Here is a 17,727-nt window from a genome sequence, read left to right on the forward strand (position 1 = left end):
GGAGGGCATCAGGAACTTCATTATCAAAAACAAGATAAAAGCAGAACCATGGAGACAACAAACAGGCATTGCCTTAGGTCTGAGAGACACGGAGGGAAGACTGTCCTGAGGTAGGTTTGGCATCAGACCTTAACTAGGAAGTCTCAAGAGTGGAACAAGAGGCATCTGCAAGGAAAACAGTATCATTAACTCAAACATATGACAGGACGCTGTCTTTGATCCTTTCTGTTATGGGCTCTGAAAGACCATATGGAAGAGTACATTAGGAAATACCAAGTCCTTTCCTAAAAACAGACACGCTGGGGGAGAGTGAAGGGAGGCGGCTGGGGAACACAGAAAAGCTCATTCTCTCTTCATTCACATGCATTGCAATGGGTTGTTGGAACAGTGTTCATTCAGTGAATAATTAATGATGGTTAATTTCCAAGATTATGATGTCCTATCAGCACCTAGTAACATGGGATATAATCAAGAATAGTGTTTGCTGTTACTCCCAGTTGAGATAAAGTTCTATTTCCTAAATCTACACACAGAAGCAAAGAAATTCTTCAATAAGGTTAACTTAACAATTAGACTGATCCATCTTGCCAGAATTAAGTTCTCAGCGATTTTAAGAACAATTACACGTACACAGAAACACAAAAGGAAAAACTAAGAGGCAGCATGACAAAAAAGTTTTCTGCCCTATTACATACCATTTTATTCGTCATACTTAACAAAGCTAAACCTGTACAAGTTTGTACATAGTGCATTGAAAGAACTGTTCACTAGCTCAAAAAATGAACAAAACATCAGAAGCATTACACTTACGGTCCCTTTTGGAATTTTTGTGCAGTCAGCATCAATGTATCAGCTCAAAGCTTTTGACAGATACAAAAAAAACCCCCAAAAACAACTGAACAAAGGCCACAGAGACCACAGGGCCCTCATTAGGGCTACTCAAGATAGTATCAGGCTGATGTCCGTGGTAATCTCATAAGCTGAATTCGAAGTCTGCTATATAGAAATGTGAAATTACATCCATTAGTAAAGAATCTAAGAGGAATTTAAGAAGCTAATTTAAACAGTAAAGATAAATTGGATCAAAACTACATATACAGTTAAAGACACAGGCAAACTCACATAACCATTTAATTCAGGATCACATTTCTACACAGGAGAAATACAACATTCTATCAACCAGTATGGCTTTTTCCATGAATAGGTGGATGTTTTCAGATTTTAAACTGAAAACTGTTATTTGTCTAAGAAAACGAGAAGTAATTAACTATGTTAGGAAGAATTAATGCCAAGACATGAAAGTGAGATTAATGTGAAATTTATAGCATTAAGATAGACACCCCTATGATTTAATTTTGGAAGACATTTCACCTTCAATTGTCATTCTGGAAGCATATTTCACCTGTGAACTTTCATCTTAGAACACTGAAAGATAAGGTATAACTTTTAAAAAAAAATTTAATAGACTGAAATGCACCTGAGCAAAACAAAAACTAAAGTTTAAAGACTAAAGCACGCATTTAGCAGAAGTCAAGTTTTCACATGTGGACACGCACAAAATTAAAAAACTGAAACAAAACTAAGTTAACAGCTATTGGCACCTATCCACAATAAGCTGTAACATGATGTAATAAAACATAGCTAATAAATATGATCAGTTCACAATGAAACTGCACAAGCCATTAATTCACATTGAAACAATACACCTGATTGCAGTTTTGAGCAAAAAACCCATAACTTAAAATTCTATTTTATTCAAATTTGAAAAACTATTTTAACCAGTTTAAATACATTCATCCCCAGTCAAAGTTTTACAGTAACTGATAATTTTCAATCACACACACAGCCACATTGTAAATCCCTGAAACATGGATTTATTATAGGAATACTGATAAAACCTTAACAGAGATACAAATGGTACATCACATAGTGTCTTACACCTTAATGGCAAGTACTTGACCACCTCATGATTGGTAGGTGCATCACTCCTACTCTTACACTCTAATACCATCCTCTAGGACCAAATGGTTTGAATTCACAACAGTTTGCAGTTACCTAAAACCAAGGATTTTTTAAAATCAAGCTACAAAAGATTCTCTTCTGACCAGCATTTCAAAACTTTTGGAAAGAGAACACCTCAGTGAGGACTAAATACAGTATGCAAGGAGAGTCATTGTAGTGAATTTTAAAGTCATTTCAGAATCAGCATCCCTGAAGAGTTACAGTATACAGCAGTACATCCCTTGACATCAGTTACGTGGTGCATGTTTATCTGTGCATCTTAGGACCTTACTGTACCAGTAGGTCTTAGGACTCTTGAAATTAATCTCATCCTGGCACAAACTTTCCTGTGGGGTAGGGCAATTTCCAAATGAAAGGCACTCTGTTATGAGTGAAATCAGAATTATCAGCAATGCAAATGGGCAACTTGTAATGTATTGAAGAGAAATGCCACAGCTTACACAACGTCTAAAATTAGGTACTTCCTGTAAAACAGGTGAAAAAATATCTAGAGCAGCTGTAGTGCATCTGTTTACATGCACACAGACACTAGTCATTGTACAAGCAGTGATCTTCCAAGTATCGCAATGATTGGTTTTTTTTTCTCCACTGCTTTTTTAACTTGGGTGAAATCAAGGTGACTTGCGGAACAGCCCGTGGCCCACCACTGCACTGCTTCCGGCAGCCCACAGCAAGCAGATCTGGAAGTAAGCTGCAAGTGTGGTCCTCGGTAGTAGGACAAGAGCACAGGCCCACACCACTAGTTGGTACCACTTATTTATCCTCACACCTTTTCTTTTTTTTTTCTTGCCCTTCTTAAAAAAAAAAAAAATTACCATCTTGGGAATACAGCTTTCCTTAATACAGACAGGAAAAATGCTTGTTAGCCTGGCTAAGGGATGTGCAAAACAGAAGTAATTTCCCTGAGGCAAAGATCTTCAAGTCATGCCTAGTTTATGTTGTCTATTCTTATTTCACCTGTTGAAATATTTGGCACACTGAGGCCTTGATCACTGACTGAGACTCCTGGCATTATCACAGCCTGTATTATACACTTTATATAATAAAGTAGAAGTTGCAAATGCTTCATTCTCTCATTCTGGTTTGGTTTTTCACATTTACTGATTAAAATCCCTTTCCTTCTCAAGGGTGGCATTGGGTCTCCTGGGCAGGAAAGTAGAGTGAGAAACTTCTACTGTATTTAAAGGTTGCCATGAATACTGAATGCCTAAAAGGGCAGTAGTTATTAGACTCAAAACACAGAGTAACAGGGTGACAATTAATATCCTGTTAGAAAAAGCCTGTTACTTGGTCAAAGGTAGGTGATTAAATAGCTGCTTCTTGACTTACATTATGAAAACCATCCAGGGAGAAAAAAAAGTCATGTCATGCGTGCCTCCAGTATAAAACACATAAGAAGCAAAGCTTGAAACAAGTCTTCCCAGCTTTCCCTTTTAAAATATAAATCGCACTTTTATACAAAGCAATCCAAAAAGTCTAAATAGCAGTAAAAATCTGAAGCTGCCTTGCTGTACCAAAGAGTATCTGTGTTCAGCATCTGAAGTACAGGCAACAAGCTTTCAGCCATCCTGCACATAGAGCCATTTGCTCTACACCCTCCTGCTTTGAAAGGGGCTGCCATTAAATGCCATGCCACTGGGTGGGGAATAAACAAAGAAATAAAAAACAATAGTAGGAGTTTAAGGCCTTTATCTCCACAAGGAGCTGAAAACTGTGGCACAACCCATGACCAATACTTACTACCCAAATGAGCACACTCCCACCCAGGGCTTCCAAAATCAGTCACTCTAACATTTGCCACACAAGACAATCATACCAACAGCAAGCAACAGCGCCAATTAAGCATTTTTAAGGTCTTCAAAAATTCAAGCAAAGGGCACTTCTGAGAAAGATAATCTTACAGATTTGGTTTTAAAAATAGACACCACACTCACATTCAAGGGACATCCTTCACTTTTAGGCCTTTGTCACAAATCTGAATCTTTATTGTTCTGAAATAAATGCTATAAACATAAGACTCAAAACAAGAACTCCAACTTTCAGTCTCAGAAGAGGTGTGGTTCAATGCCCATATCACATGTAACAAGAAAGTCTCCTTAAAAAAGGAAAAAAAAAATTACTGTAAAGTCTTTCTTATGAATGAAAATGCAATCCTTTCTTTTTCTCATTACTTTGTGTACAGGCGGGCACCAAAAAAAATTTTTGCATTTTCTTTTGAATTCTTGCTATGATGCTTGACGAACTTTCTGCCATTCAACAAACTCATCCAGAAGTACAGGCCCTGCAAATGGACAAAACTTGGATTTACATTTGTCAATGTCTTTCAAACATCTCTCAAAGTACGAGGTTAAAACTACTGGTCTAGGAAACATCCATGTCAATCCTATGGTAAAATACTCATAGATCAGTATGATCATTCCAATCCAAGGATGACAAAAAGTGCACAAAAAACACTACATGGAATTATGGAAAAAAGTGTTCCTGATATCTGACAGGTGGAGCAAACTGAACGGAAAGCATAAAAATAATCTTATATTGTAAATCAGCACAACTAATTCCTTGTTCCTGAAGTTTTCAAAATTGTGAATAATTAGAACATGGATGAAAACGGGACTTAGGTAATTCAGTCATAGCACGACTGGTGGAGAGTTCAGCCCCAAATACCAGCAGGGTAAAAATTGTTAAGCTACAGTCTGTTACATACTAGAACAAAATGAGAGTTTGCTGTTTATAATTCTACTTGCAAGTCTACAGTTTCATGCAGCAAGCACCTTCACTAGATCCTCACTGAATACAAGCTGGCTCAAGAACACCACCATACTACTGACATACTATACCCCTAACATACTATTAACAACAATTAGTATCTACAGTTTGAAGATGAATGGTTATCAGGGCTGTTTTCTATATATTTTTGGAGAAGAACAATTTTACACCTTACAGTATTGTTTCTGTTACAGAAACTTGTTTTATGCTTAAAATTCTCTGCTAATATTTGAATAAGCAAAACATTAAGAATACTTACATGCACCATCTTCATCATAGTTGCTAAGATCTGCATGGACAGTCCTGCTGAACTCTAGTACATTGTACCACTGATCCTTGTTCATAACTCTATACTTCGATTGCTAGGAAAAGTAATTTCAAAATATTAAAATGTCAAGTTGCATTTGGTACTGCTGCATCTCATTTTATCTTCAATTAGCTCCTAACAAACAATTTAATAGGTAACAATGGCTATTATTTACTTGATTTTCCATTTTTAAAAATACTACACACAAACATATTTCATAGTTATGAAACTACATAAAATGATTTCTTCAAAGGTCAGAGCAGAATCAAAATACCTGGAAATCAGTAAGTCACCATGCTAAGCTCTGGGAACTGGCGTGTCTTTGCCCTGCCCTGAAGCGGGGCATATCTAACTCAGATATATTTCCAGAATGAACTATTAAAAAAAAAAAAAATCTTCTTTTCTCCAGGGTACAAAACATTATGATCATAAGGACATCTACTTTGCAGTGTTAGTACTGTTTTGAAGCCAGGGAATAGTCTCAAGCCTAATGTGTTCCGCAACCTACACACATTCACTTTAATCAGTCACTTGTAGCTGAGCTGACCAAAGTCTTCCAGAGACAGCCAGAGATCAAGGTACCTACACACTGTATCTGCAAAAAGCGAACGTGAAATGCAGTACAGACACAGCTGAAGACACTGGTGGGGCTCTACTACTTACTTTTAAATTTATTTTTACAGTATAATTAAAATGGAAGTTTAGTTGCCTTTGATACAAGAAGGGGGTGGGGCACATGGAGGAAGGGGGTGTGATGCATGCAAGAACATCACTGTTTCATAAGCACATTGAGCAAGCGAAGAGGAGTAATACAGATACATTCTTGAGTAAAACAAACACAATATTCTCACAGAACAGTCCAACCACTATGTCATCATTCACAAAGTCAAGGAAACTTGTACCTCCAGGTATTGATAAAATACTGAAAACAGTGGCCAAGTTCTTCCAAGCAGAAGAGCTAACATGGACTTTGCAGTATCAATATCAAGACTTCGCTGGTCTTTTTCCTAAGGTTGAATAAAGAAAGCACAGAAACCAATCAACCACAAGCTTTTTGAATAAATAGAAGTGAGAACTTTCCTAACATTTCAGCAGTCTTACCCTTGCAAAATCAAAGGCGTATCTGTAGATATTCTTAAAGGATGAAATGTCATTCAACTGTGACCGTAAGAAGTCAAATTTACTCTGTAATTTTTCTGTACAGTCACACCTTAAAATAAAAAAAACCCCAAACATTAGAAGTTCAAAACACAACATTTAGGCAATGAAAAAAATGCCAGCAAACATAAAAAACTAAAATCACCAAAATGCAATCATCAGATACACAGGAGTAATACTACAAAACTGATTTAATATTGAACATGCTCAACACATTTGCAGTTTACTGAAATGATGAATGCTGGCTTCTGTAAGCAAGTTTGTTGTTTTAAATATATCAGCAACAATAATACAAAGTGTATGTATGCTTCACATCTAAAATAATAGCCTTTTTATTCCATACTCTACAATCTGTATTCATACCCAGCAGTATCTTATCTTTCAATCACTATGAACATTTGAAGAAAACATTTTCTAAAGGGGTGCATTAAAGGGTGAAATCCAGCTGGAAATAACGGGAAAATGCAAACCCTAAACATGTAGCTTTTAAGTGAGAGTTTACAAATGGCAGGATTGAGCAGGCACTCTGCAAAACATACTAGTCTGCTCATGTTTTATGACTGATAAATGCAAGCTCTGAAAAAACCTTAATCACCTGAATTAGTCACTAGCTATTCAACTGAAAAATCAAAGGCTGTATGAGAATGTACAGGTCTGCTAGTCAACAGGATAAAGCTTCAGCAAAAATAATCCTTTGGCAGAAAGATCTCCTTGTACTTTACTCAGCAAGGAATTTTGTTTCCAAATAGAAAATGGGTTAGATTCACCAACAATGGCAAAGGAGAATGCAATTTAACCTTGCTAATCCTCCAGAAAATACTCACTCAATAGAACAATTATAACATGACATTTTATTCTTATAAAAAAGCTGCCAAGATTAAAACCAAATAAATTAAATAATCTACCTTGCCTTCTATCCTTCATGAAGAAGCATACTTTCAGAAATGCAGATGTACATAAATATTTCCTTTGGTCACGTGTCCCCCTTTTGGCAGCCTGCCTCTCAGAGAATACACGTGCACCTCTAACAGCTCCACATGGACTTGTCACACAGGCCCCAGCAAGGGCCCTTCGGGGGTACTGCAGCAGGTTGCTGAGATGCTGTGCTTTGATGCTGTACCTGCCACAGCTGATACTTCCTGTTCCTCAGATCTCCCAGCCTGTGTGCACAGCTGCCTGTAAGTCTGTCCCTCCCAGACTGCGACAAGAGAAATGTAACAATCCCAACTGGATCAGCCTTTTATTACTTCTTGTCTCTGGCAGCATCTACCTAAAGCAGCACTGACTCCTAGCCAACATTGGTGCTAAATAAATAAAACTATTAGCTAATTAGGCTACATATTCAGATGACAGAACTAATATATTCTGCAATAAATCATACAATAAATTGAAAAGAACTCTTGTCAAAAGAGCTTTGGTAAATTTAACTAAAGATAAAATTACTTTTTTTGTCTTCAGCCATCTAACTGGTCTGAATTCTACTATTTAACTGTTAAAACAGCATTATGCTATGCTTGAAAGGCATCTCATTTTATATTCATATCTCTCCTATGTTCCAACCTTCATACTTCCAACAGAATGTTCTACACATTTGAGGACAAATCTACCTATTTAACATCTACCTAAATGCTCAAGTTTTTAGTGTACTAGTGACATATATAAGCTATTTATAGTGAGTTTACCACATATTTTGTTAAAAATAATTTGATAGAGATTATTCACCATACCATGGGTAAACACAAGTTTCAGTATGCTTAAATTTCTTACAAGCTACTTCATTAAAATCAGTCAAATAATCATAAATTTAAGTGCGAAGTAAAATGCCAGTTATTGTCTACTATACTACTGGCTATGTGTATTTTAATGCACAATTAAATATTTTGAAAAAGTTGATATGAACATGTGCAGTTATTAAGTGTCAAGACTCCCGAGCAATTTATTGTCAGTGCATTTGTAACCAAACAGCGAAACGGATCATGCTCAGACAAACACCACCCTCTGGATCCTGATACAGGGACACGTCTCTGTTAAAGTCATTTAGGGCATTTCTCTACCTAGCCACTGACCTTCTTCCCAAAAGGAGGCATGGAGTTGTCAAACTCCTCTTTTACAGAGATACGGCTGCTTGTGTGGCTGCACCATAAAATAGATGACTGAGGTCACCCATACTTAGAATAATCTTCCTAACAACCAGAACAACCTTCTAATTAGCACAAGTGAATTAAAACTAAACTCCTGTACAGACACTAGAAAAAGATGGGATTTCTCAAACTGTCTTTACTGAAAGACAGCATTAAATAATGTTACCTAAGATCAACAAAATTAGACATTAGCTTACTACACTCTCTTCTCATCCCTATGTCACGTTTTTAACAAAATTTAAATTAGCACCACAAAGCAGATGTATTTTAATTTCTACTGAGGTAGAGAGATTATTTGAGGCATAGCTAACGTGGACAGAGAGATGATTCATTAACTCCTACTCAGACATTCCAATGTTTTATATTCCATAGTTATTCACATATGCTTGTCTTTTACCAGAAAGAAAAATCAGTAAGATGTATACAAACATTAAACCAAAAGTATTTAATGTTAGTATATATATTTCATCCTAAGGAGGTATTTAAAGCAGCTGAAATAAACTGCCTAGCAGAGGTACTTGATTCTCTCTGCTATGAGGAGAGCTTGCATACATATGTATATGCACACACACATATATGTGGCAGAATTCACCCTACCTACACAACATACTGGAAACCTCACAGCCCAAGTTGCTTAGGTCTCATAAGACGCTAGTTAGGGCTCAATTCACCTTAATTTTAACAGCATCTACCTTACCATGCACTTATTTTTCTCACCTCTAAACAACAAACTTCGCCAGTGTATTACAAAACAACATGCAGAGAGAATGTCACTTCAAGATTCAGGCACCCAAATGCTGCCATCTAACTGTAGATTACATACAGATGCCCTAAGATTCAGGTGTTACCATTCATACAGGACTAGCCAAGCAACATCTAACAGCAATTCAGGTGACCAGTCATTAGGTCTTAGGGCAAACTGGATACCTTCCAAGGCTCCATTATGCTGACTAGATCGCCAAAGACTGCAGTTAAGAGTTTAAGAAATCCAGCTCTTGCATATAAACCAAACATTTAGGTATCTTACCATGGAGCTGAATTCCACCCAACCCTGCTCATGCCATTACCTTGTGTGACATTTCGTGTATTTTGAAATATGGATTCTATAATGTAACTCTGACTAGAATACACTCTGGGCTTTTAATGCATTTCAATCTCATTTCTTCATGTGAAACTTAAAAGGGGAAAAAGAAAAAAGCTGTGCAAGCATGTAGTAATATTTTATCATTTGAAGTGTAAAATCCTTTTCTTTCAAACTTCTGTCAAACCTTTCAAGAGAAACTAGATTACCCCATTCCAGATGGAACCCCACAATATGATCCTCCGTTCCTAGTAAGCAACAACAGCACAAGTCTACAGGTTTATATTCTCTTTCATCATGGTTTAACAGCAGCTGGCAACTAAGCGCCACAGAGCTGTTCACTCACACCCAGCCAAAACCCACACGTATCTTTTAGCCAATGGATCTTGAGTTGTGTTATGTGAGTGTCTTTGCTTCATCCAGCTGCTTAGCCTATAGCCAGCTTATCAGAGAACAACAGGGGAACAACAGGTTTACTGCTTTAGGGTTAGGCAAGCGCTCTCATCACAAGTCTGTTTCTATAAAAACACACAGCAGCACTCCATTTTCAGTCTTAAACACAATTAGACTACAGCACGACCAGCTCTGTTCTGAAAAGAACCACAAGACTTCCAGTCACAGCAAATTATTAGAAACAAAATCTAAAACATAGGCTCTGAACAGGTGCCTGATTTCATACATCTTTGGGCTTGCATTCTGTGAGATTGGCTAACTCTTGAAAGCTTCTATTTGGGCATAAAAACGAAGTACTTCAGATAAGCAACCAATACCCATTCACCGCATCTGAAAAATCATGCACCCAGAATTTAATCTCTGTCATCCTGAATTTCAGTCAATTTAATCATCCCAGCTCTTAACTTAATTTCCGGTGATAGTTACAAAATAATCAAGGCATCTATCAGAAGCCTCATCAATTAAGAGTTAAGAGAGTCAGTCCAGAGTCACTTACTCCATAGTTTAGAGTAACTGGAGGGTATCTGCCTGATACAATTTCCCAAACCAATCTACAACTGACAGGGCAAAATCAACCCCACTTTCCTACTGTGCTCTAGCTGCAATAGTAGCTCCCTATTTTTAATATTGAATGCAGTGTTATAACAAGACACCCTTAAAACACTAAGGTACCATACGTAAGTGGTTACACAAAGAACAAACAAAAAGTAACAACTGAACTAAGCCTCACAAAAAGCTGATTACTTTAATGTAAGATTCGATCTCTTTAGGAAGGGTATTAACACACCAAAAATTCAAATACAAACAGAAAGAGCAAGAATGCATCTAATAATACTAATAGCCAAAACTATTATCCATGCAGTTCTCATCTATAAAGCTCAGAAATCAGTAAAATCTTTCCAGAATATCAGTGCTGAAATATGCTTATGTGCATCTCCACATCTACTTATTTATGTCTGCTAACTACAATGATATTTTAACATATTTTCGCAAGAAAAGGAAGCCACCAAAACCTGACTTAACTAGGTTTAGACAATAACTTAATCCTTTGAGTGAACTCATCGGATTAATTTTGCAGTTGTGGACCAAGACCAGACCTAAAAGCAAGCTTTTTTGTGTCTTACTTCCAACATACAAGAAATAAAGCAGGAGTAGTTAAGCTATAGGTACAACCAAAAAATTAGAACATTCTATTAGATACGTAAAAACACTCTTACTGTAACGAGGTCATTCCTTTTAACCATTCTTCCTTGGTAAAAAATCCCATGCTTTCAGCCTCTAGTTTCCAGGCTAAAACTAACATAATAATCTAGGGGAAGCAAAAAAAAAAAAAAAAAAAAAAAAAAAGCGAAAAACAAGGGGAGGAAAAGGAGTCAGTATGTAAGAAAAGGCTGATTTACTGATGTCCAAGAATAAAACTCTTAAGCATACAAACATTCTAGCAATTGTGGTACATGCTTGCACTTCATATTTGTTACCATTAAATAATTCAGCTACATGCAATTTTCCCCTTAATTTCAATTTCTGAAAATGAAGTATTACTATAATAAAACCCACCCAAAAAACCTCACACACCAGCCAAATATAATTGATGTATTCAGCTGAAGTATCTTAGAGCAGCTCCTACATGCAGGAAGATGACAAACTCTTTGCTTAGTGGAGTTAAGAGTGTTACACAGAACTTAACCTTATCTAATTTCCTCTTAGGTGTTATTAACACTAGGAAAGAAACTTACATTTTCAGGTTCAACACCGATGTCTTCACAGAATTTTTCCATTCCTTCAGGGCCTACAACTTCATCAGGACCTTCAACGCAAAAACCACACCAGATTGAAATCTAAGTAACATTCACTGCTCACAACGGTGATGCACAATAATTAGGCTATACTGCACACAAGGTATTTCTAAAAACACTGAATTACACAATTAAATAGCTTTTAAGCTAGAACTATTCTATCAAGTACAATTGTGTAGACACTTATGTGCTACACCAGAATGTTTGTGCTGTGCACTGCCTTCCTATGATAGCAGACAAGCCATTTTAGTTTTGTATCCGAATTTTCAAAAGACTCCGGTGAGCTTCCTATTGATGCAGCTCAACTCCAATAACTGTGGCAGTCAATTGTTTTAAGAAAATTTGGGTACCATTACTCTCTGCTGAAGTTACTTTATGAATAATGTTCTTCGAAAAACTATTTTATCAACAATAAAAAAACCAATCTAATTCTGTCTGAGCTACTATTACAGATATTATTCTTTTGATGGTGCTAACGTTACGGGTTTACACTAACACAGAAGAGGGTGAATCTGCAAATAACGTAAGATTAGTTTTATGAGCTGAGTAATATAAACAAAGTGATAACAATAAATTGAAGAAATGCTGAGCATGTTAGCCATATACAAACCAGAAAAAGCTTTAGGACTGCAATGAAAACAGCTTGATTAGGACCACAACAGCTAGTGTTAAGCTGTAATTTCTCCATTTTAACACAAAAAAAGTCTCTAAAATGCAGCAAAATAGTGCATTTAAAGAGTGCATACGGACATACTCTACGGCGTTTTGTTCCTCTAATCCCTCTCCGGTTTCAGTTATTTTGACTAAGTTCCAAAAATTACTCCTACTGGGCAGCCAAATATTATTAAAAAGGCTTGTCAACACAGTATTTTGATGTGTCTTGGATCATTACATTAACATTCAGTGAGGATGAACTCATGTAAAAGGCAAAGGTTTTGTCTTCCAAAACAACATGCCATTTTACAACTTTTTGGCAAATTTTGCTACTTATAATAGGCAGAGAGTCCTTGATGATACCTATCTCCACTGTATCTGCTGCTAGTGTAAGCAGAAGCCTCTTTAAGAGTTTGGATAATGTGCTTTGAGTAACTACTCACTATGAGATAGGAACATTGTCAATAAAAACTACTGAGAATGGCTACTTTTACTGGAAAATAAAATGCAACTGACATTTAAGATCATGAACCCCTACCTCTTGAAAAATATTGCAAAGGACATTTTGGCTAGGTAAGCAAGGTCAAACAGTGTCAGATAGAAACTGTTAAAAAACCCCAACAAGTTATGAAGATAAACACATGCAAGGGTTCACCGGCAATGACAAGTAAAAGCTTGAATCAGTGTTTCTGGTCCAGAAATCATATACACACACACATATATATATGTGTGTGTATAGTTTTATCTTCCAATGGAAATATTCTATCTCCTGTTGTGTATAATTTAATTGGAATTCTATCTCATGCTGGAAATGTGGCATTTTTTGATTACTGGTTAACCAACGAAGTATAACTTCCTACATTCAATTCTTGACTCAACAACAAAGACAAAATTTACAGACATTAAGTCTGAAGTACGTGCAAACATATTTATCACAAGAAAATTAACTTTGAATTATTGTTTCCCTAGAAAAGACTCTACTCCAAAAGAGCATGCCTCAAACCTGAAGTAAAATGCAGATTACTATAAACAAGAGGAGTTTATTGCTGTGAAAAGACTGCAAGGAAAATATCAGTCCTGATAAATATACTCAAACCAATGGCTGGCAGATAAATCAGCAGCTCACTCCACACTAAGAACTGGCCACTAATGAGTTTTAATCACCAACCAGTTATGATAGACTATTAAGTAGTGAGTAGACAAGAAATCAATAACAATTTAGAAATCCTGAGTTTGGAAGCCATATACTTGGTTAATACATAGCAGTAATAGTGTAATAAATTCTGCAAAATACACTGCATATTCACTGAAAGCAGCTATTCAATGGCAATCCTGAGTTATTTGAAAGAGGCTACTTCAAATATTTTTGGAATGAGACATTTGTTATTTAGAATATCAAAAATGTTAGTACAAATTCTCAAATGGAAAAACAGTATAAACCTCTATTATTTTGTTTTGTAAAATAGAAACCCAAGAAGCTTAAATCATGGCCTATGTCATTAGCCTTCCATAATGATTACAAAAAAAGACGCAGTTAGATACATACACATCAATCTGAATTCACTCTCAATGTCCTGATTTCTACTTGACAATTTCAAAGCAAGAAGTAGAATCACTCAGTATATCCTGGTTCAACTGTACTGCTCAACATCTGTTCTTTCACTTTAAAGTTATAAAGCATAGAGTAAGGAAAAATAAGTCAAAAAGAATAAATACCAAGAAAATAATAGTAAAAGCTATACTAATTCAAGTGCATGTTATAAGGAAGGAAATATGGACATATTTTTATGTCTACATCAACATCAAAAAAAGAAAAATGCAAGTAGTATTTGATGTATTGCTTTATTTAAAGCAAAACCATATAGTTTTAAACATTAATCCATTGCATATTACCTGCATATTCATAAAACCAAGCCAGGCACTTTTTGCTTGAAAAATGTTCCTCTCCACTTATTACTTTACCAGATGGTTGTGATCTGCAATAGCAAATAGAAACACGGGGACGAACAGTGTTATTTTAATGGCACATGTGAAAACCAGGAAAAATTAAAACATATTTATTAATCATCTATTTAAATTGTTTCACGAGGTCAATATACATCTACAGTTATGCTGCATTTCATAAAGGGCAACTGTCATCCCCAACTCTTGTTGGAACATAAAACTACCTTTAGATTACAACTATCTCATAGCTCAATTTATTGCAACTATTACTTTTTCTGAAATGCAGAACTACTGTTATCTTGTAGATATTAATCAAAAAAAAAAAACCCAACCCCACACAGATGGCCAAATTATCACTCCTCAGTAATTCAAATACCTTATTATCTACTTATATTTATACGTTCAGGCATTTAAAGTTAGGTCTCTAATAAGCAGCATGATCTTCAAGAGTGCTGAGTATGCACAGATCCCATTAAGGTCAACAGGAGCTGCAGAGTTTGACATACTTAAAAGTCAGGCTATTTATAGTTCATTTGGGAAAAAAACTTGGTCAATTTGTTTACATTATATGTATAACTAAGAATCTGCAACTTCTGTAGATATTTGGTATATATACCAGAACAGTAATGTGCAATCTGTGGTAAGACTGAAGCTGCTCAGCACACACAGCTTCCCCAGATCATTGTCTTCATTATGTAACACACAACCCAGTTTGCCTAGGAAGTGAATTTCCTAATTCATCATTCATTAAAAGAATGCATAGAATTTCTTCCAGTAAAAACACCAACCACACAAAGGCATCTTTAGTCAGTAAGGCATTGCAGCACCTTTCCAATGCATCCTCCTTTCAAACACAAATTACAGACTTTTAGAACAAGCTAAGATTATTTCTAACAATGAGGTGAGAGCTAATCATATAATAGGATTTAAAATTATGCAGCTCCCACATTGCAATTTTAAAATTAAAATGTCAGGAGAAGAAGAGTTCTGAGAGGGGTGAACAACTTTATCTCCCATGCATCGTTTTTAGCTTCACTGGAAAAGAATGCAACACTCCAAGATGAAGCCTTCTGTACTGAAAGCTAGAATTAAAGGTGTCCTACAAACATTCATCCATCCATCCAACTGGCATTAGGAACACAAGTCACCAGAAAGAGGCAGTCATACGGTATGCTACTGCTTATTGGTTTCACCCTAGATTGACATAAATCTACTTGTAATCACTGATTTTACTAAAGAATATTACCAATAAATTGCTGTATAAGAACATAATGCCAAAAATGCTTGTGTATCTAACATTTTCTGATCACCTAGCACAAACTCTCACTTACATCGTAGTTTTCGCCCAGCAACTAGCTCCCTGTAGAATCTAGGTTTTTTTCTTTTTTTTTTTTTTTCCTTGAGCTACTTTTTTTAAAACACTTTTTTTGAGTAAAAGAAATTAAGATCATAAAATTTCGGTTAACAATGTCCCAGAAAGACAAACTGAAACTGAACACATGCAAACAAGAGCTAAGATGAGCAAGGAAACTGAAAGTTGGTATTACAAACCAGAACAATTTAGCTTTTTTAAGTATACAAAATAAAGTGTGAGAAAACAGAAGTGTTCCCTCCAAATATTCTTTGAGGGAGAACCACGAAGGAGTAGAGTTGTATAGAGGATAATGCTGGCACAAGAACAGTTATTTGTAGGCAATGAATAAACTGACTGAAACTAAAAGGTCATCAATGACCACAGAAAGTGAGCTCTGGAATAGTTACCCAGAATGAACAGTCATAACAAAATAAGAGCCCGGGTACTTCTAAACTCAAGCTTGGCCAGCCTATGAGAAAGGCCATACACCACAATTTCTTGCAATAGCCATTCCCGTAGTGTTGATTTTGCAAGTCCTTTGTGCCCTCATGTCCTCAGGACGTTAGTAGTAACTACTGCTTTACTGGCATACTTAACAGGGTCTAATAGATGAAGCAGGCAGTTACTTCAGGGAAGCCACACTGTAAGCTCCTGCTGCACCGCACTAACGGCTCATCATTCTAATAGCAACTTTTGGGTATCACGGCATAAAGTGGTCTTTTTACAGTAGTTAATGAACAACATGCTTCAGACTCCTGTATTTATTAGAGAAACCTTTCCTGCTCTTGTTTTCCAGTGTGCTGACCAATCCTTCCAATTCACTGCAAAAAAAAAAAAAGGAAAAAAAAAAAAAAGAGGAAAGGACGATTTAGCACCGACACTCCGAGTACTCGCAACCTTAAAGTGACGAGAGCCGCCTACCCCAGGGAGATAGAACGAATATGGGGACAAATGCCAGAATTGGCCCTAGAAGTACAGCCAGAGGCAAAGCCAGTCGGGAATGGGAGCCGTTCCGTGGCGTTTCTCCCCGAGGCGTGAGCACGCCGCACGCCGCCGCTGCGGCCGGCGCGGCGAGCCCCGCGCCTGCACCGGGACGTGCCCCCCGGCACGGCCGAGGCCCTGCCGGGGCCCGCCGGGCCGCGCACGGCCTCACCCCGCCCGCCGCCCCGGGAAGCCCCACGGCGGCCGCGGCCCGGGGCCCGCGGAGGAGCGGCCCGGCCCCGCAGCCGCTCGCCCGGGACGTGACCGCCGGCACCGGCCGCCGCCCCGCGAGACGGTACCTGCCGAGTTTACATTTCTTGAGGCTGGTGTCGTCCGCCGCCGCCGCCCCCGAGGACTTCCTCTTCTTCTTCACCGGCATCGTCCTGCCTCGGGGCGGGGCCGCCCCGATGTCGGGGCCCGCAGCCGAGGCCCCCCCGGGCTGGCTTCCCCTGGCCGCCGCCGCCTCCCGAGACCGGCGTTGAGGAGACGAGAGGAGACGAGAGGAGACCCCGTTCCGCCCTGCTCCTGCTGCTGCTGCTCCTCCCCAGTCCCACCGGGCGCTGCCGCCCCCCGCTCGCCGCGGGCAGACGCCGCCGCCGCCACCCCGTTCCCAGAAGCGGGCGTCGCGTCGGGGGCGGGAGCGAGCGCGGGCGGTATCGGCTGCAGAGGGAACGGCGAGAACGACCCGGACACAGACGGAGCCGGGCAGGAAGTGGTAGCGCCGCCGGGGCGGGGCCGCGCCGGGCCCGCCCCCGGGAGGGCGGGGCTGCCGCGCGCGTTTCCCGGTCGGAGGGGGAGCCGCGCGGGGCCGCGTGCTCTGGCGGGGGTCGGGGTGCTGGTTAGAGCTCGGCGTTCGCAGCGAAATAAACGGGGAAACGCCAGCCCTTCCAGTCCCTTCGAACCCGCGAGGTCGCAGCCCGCACCGTGGGGGGGGAGCTGCCGGTCGTCTCCTGTCAGCGCTGGAAGCGGGCGTGGGGCTGGGGCAGCCGCCTGCCGAGAGGCGCGAGCGGTGGCCGAGTTCAGCGGCAACTGCTGGGCGGGACGGGATGCGCTGTGTCCCTTTACAAACG

At 38.7% G+C, this 17,727-nt stretch overlaps 1 protein-coding gene across 4 annotated transcripts; it reads right to left on the reverse strand.

The window, feature by feature from the left end:
* Positions 1-1,847: 1,847 nt before the first annotated feature.
* On the reverse strand, positions 1,848-17,361 carry DCUN1D5 (defective in cullin neddylation 1 domain containing 5). 4 transcript variants are annotated; one of them, XM_032099261.1, is made up of 9 exons: positions 16,957-17,361; positions 16,456-16,497; positions 14,272-14,354; positions 11,665-11,735; positions 11,146-11,237; positions 6,197-6,305; positions 5,998-6,102; positions 5,048-5,150; positions 1,848-4,303 (listed from the first exon to the last, which is right to left on the reverse strand). In XM_032099261.1, the coding sequence occupies exons 1-9, from the start codon at positions 17,034-17,036 to the stop codon at positions 4,248-4,250; spliced, it is 741 nt and encodes a 246-aa protein (XP_031955152.1). In that variant the 5' UTR covers positions 17,037-17,361; the 3' UTR covers positions 1,848-4,247. The 4 variants fall into 4 exon arrangements, with proteins under 4 accessions (XP_031955152.1, XP_031955154.1, XP_031955155.1 ...); XM_032099263.1 differs by lacking the exons at positions 16,456-16,497; positions 16,957-17,361 and adding an exon at positions 16,274-16,434; XM_032099264.1 differs by lacking the exons at positions 16,456-16,497; positions 16,957-17,361 and adding an exon at positions 15,654-16,220.
* Positions 17,362-17,727: the final 366 nt, after the last annotated feature.

The sequence above is a fragment of the Corvus moneduloides genome, chromosome 2 (genome assembly GCF_009650955.1).
Source record: "Corvus moneduloides isolate bCorMon1 chromosome 2, bCorMon1.pri, whole genome shotgun sequence".
NCBI lineage: Eukaryota > Metazoa > Chordata > Aves > Passeriformes > Corvidae > Corvus > Corvus moneduloides.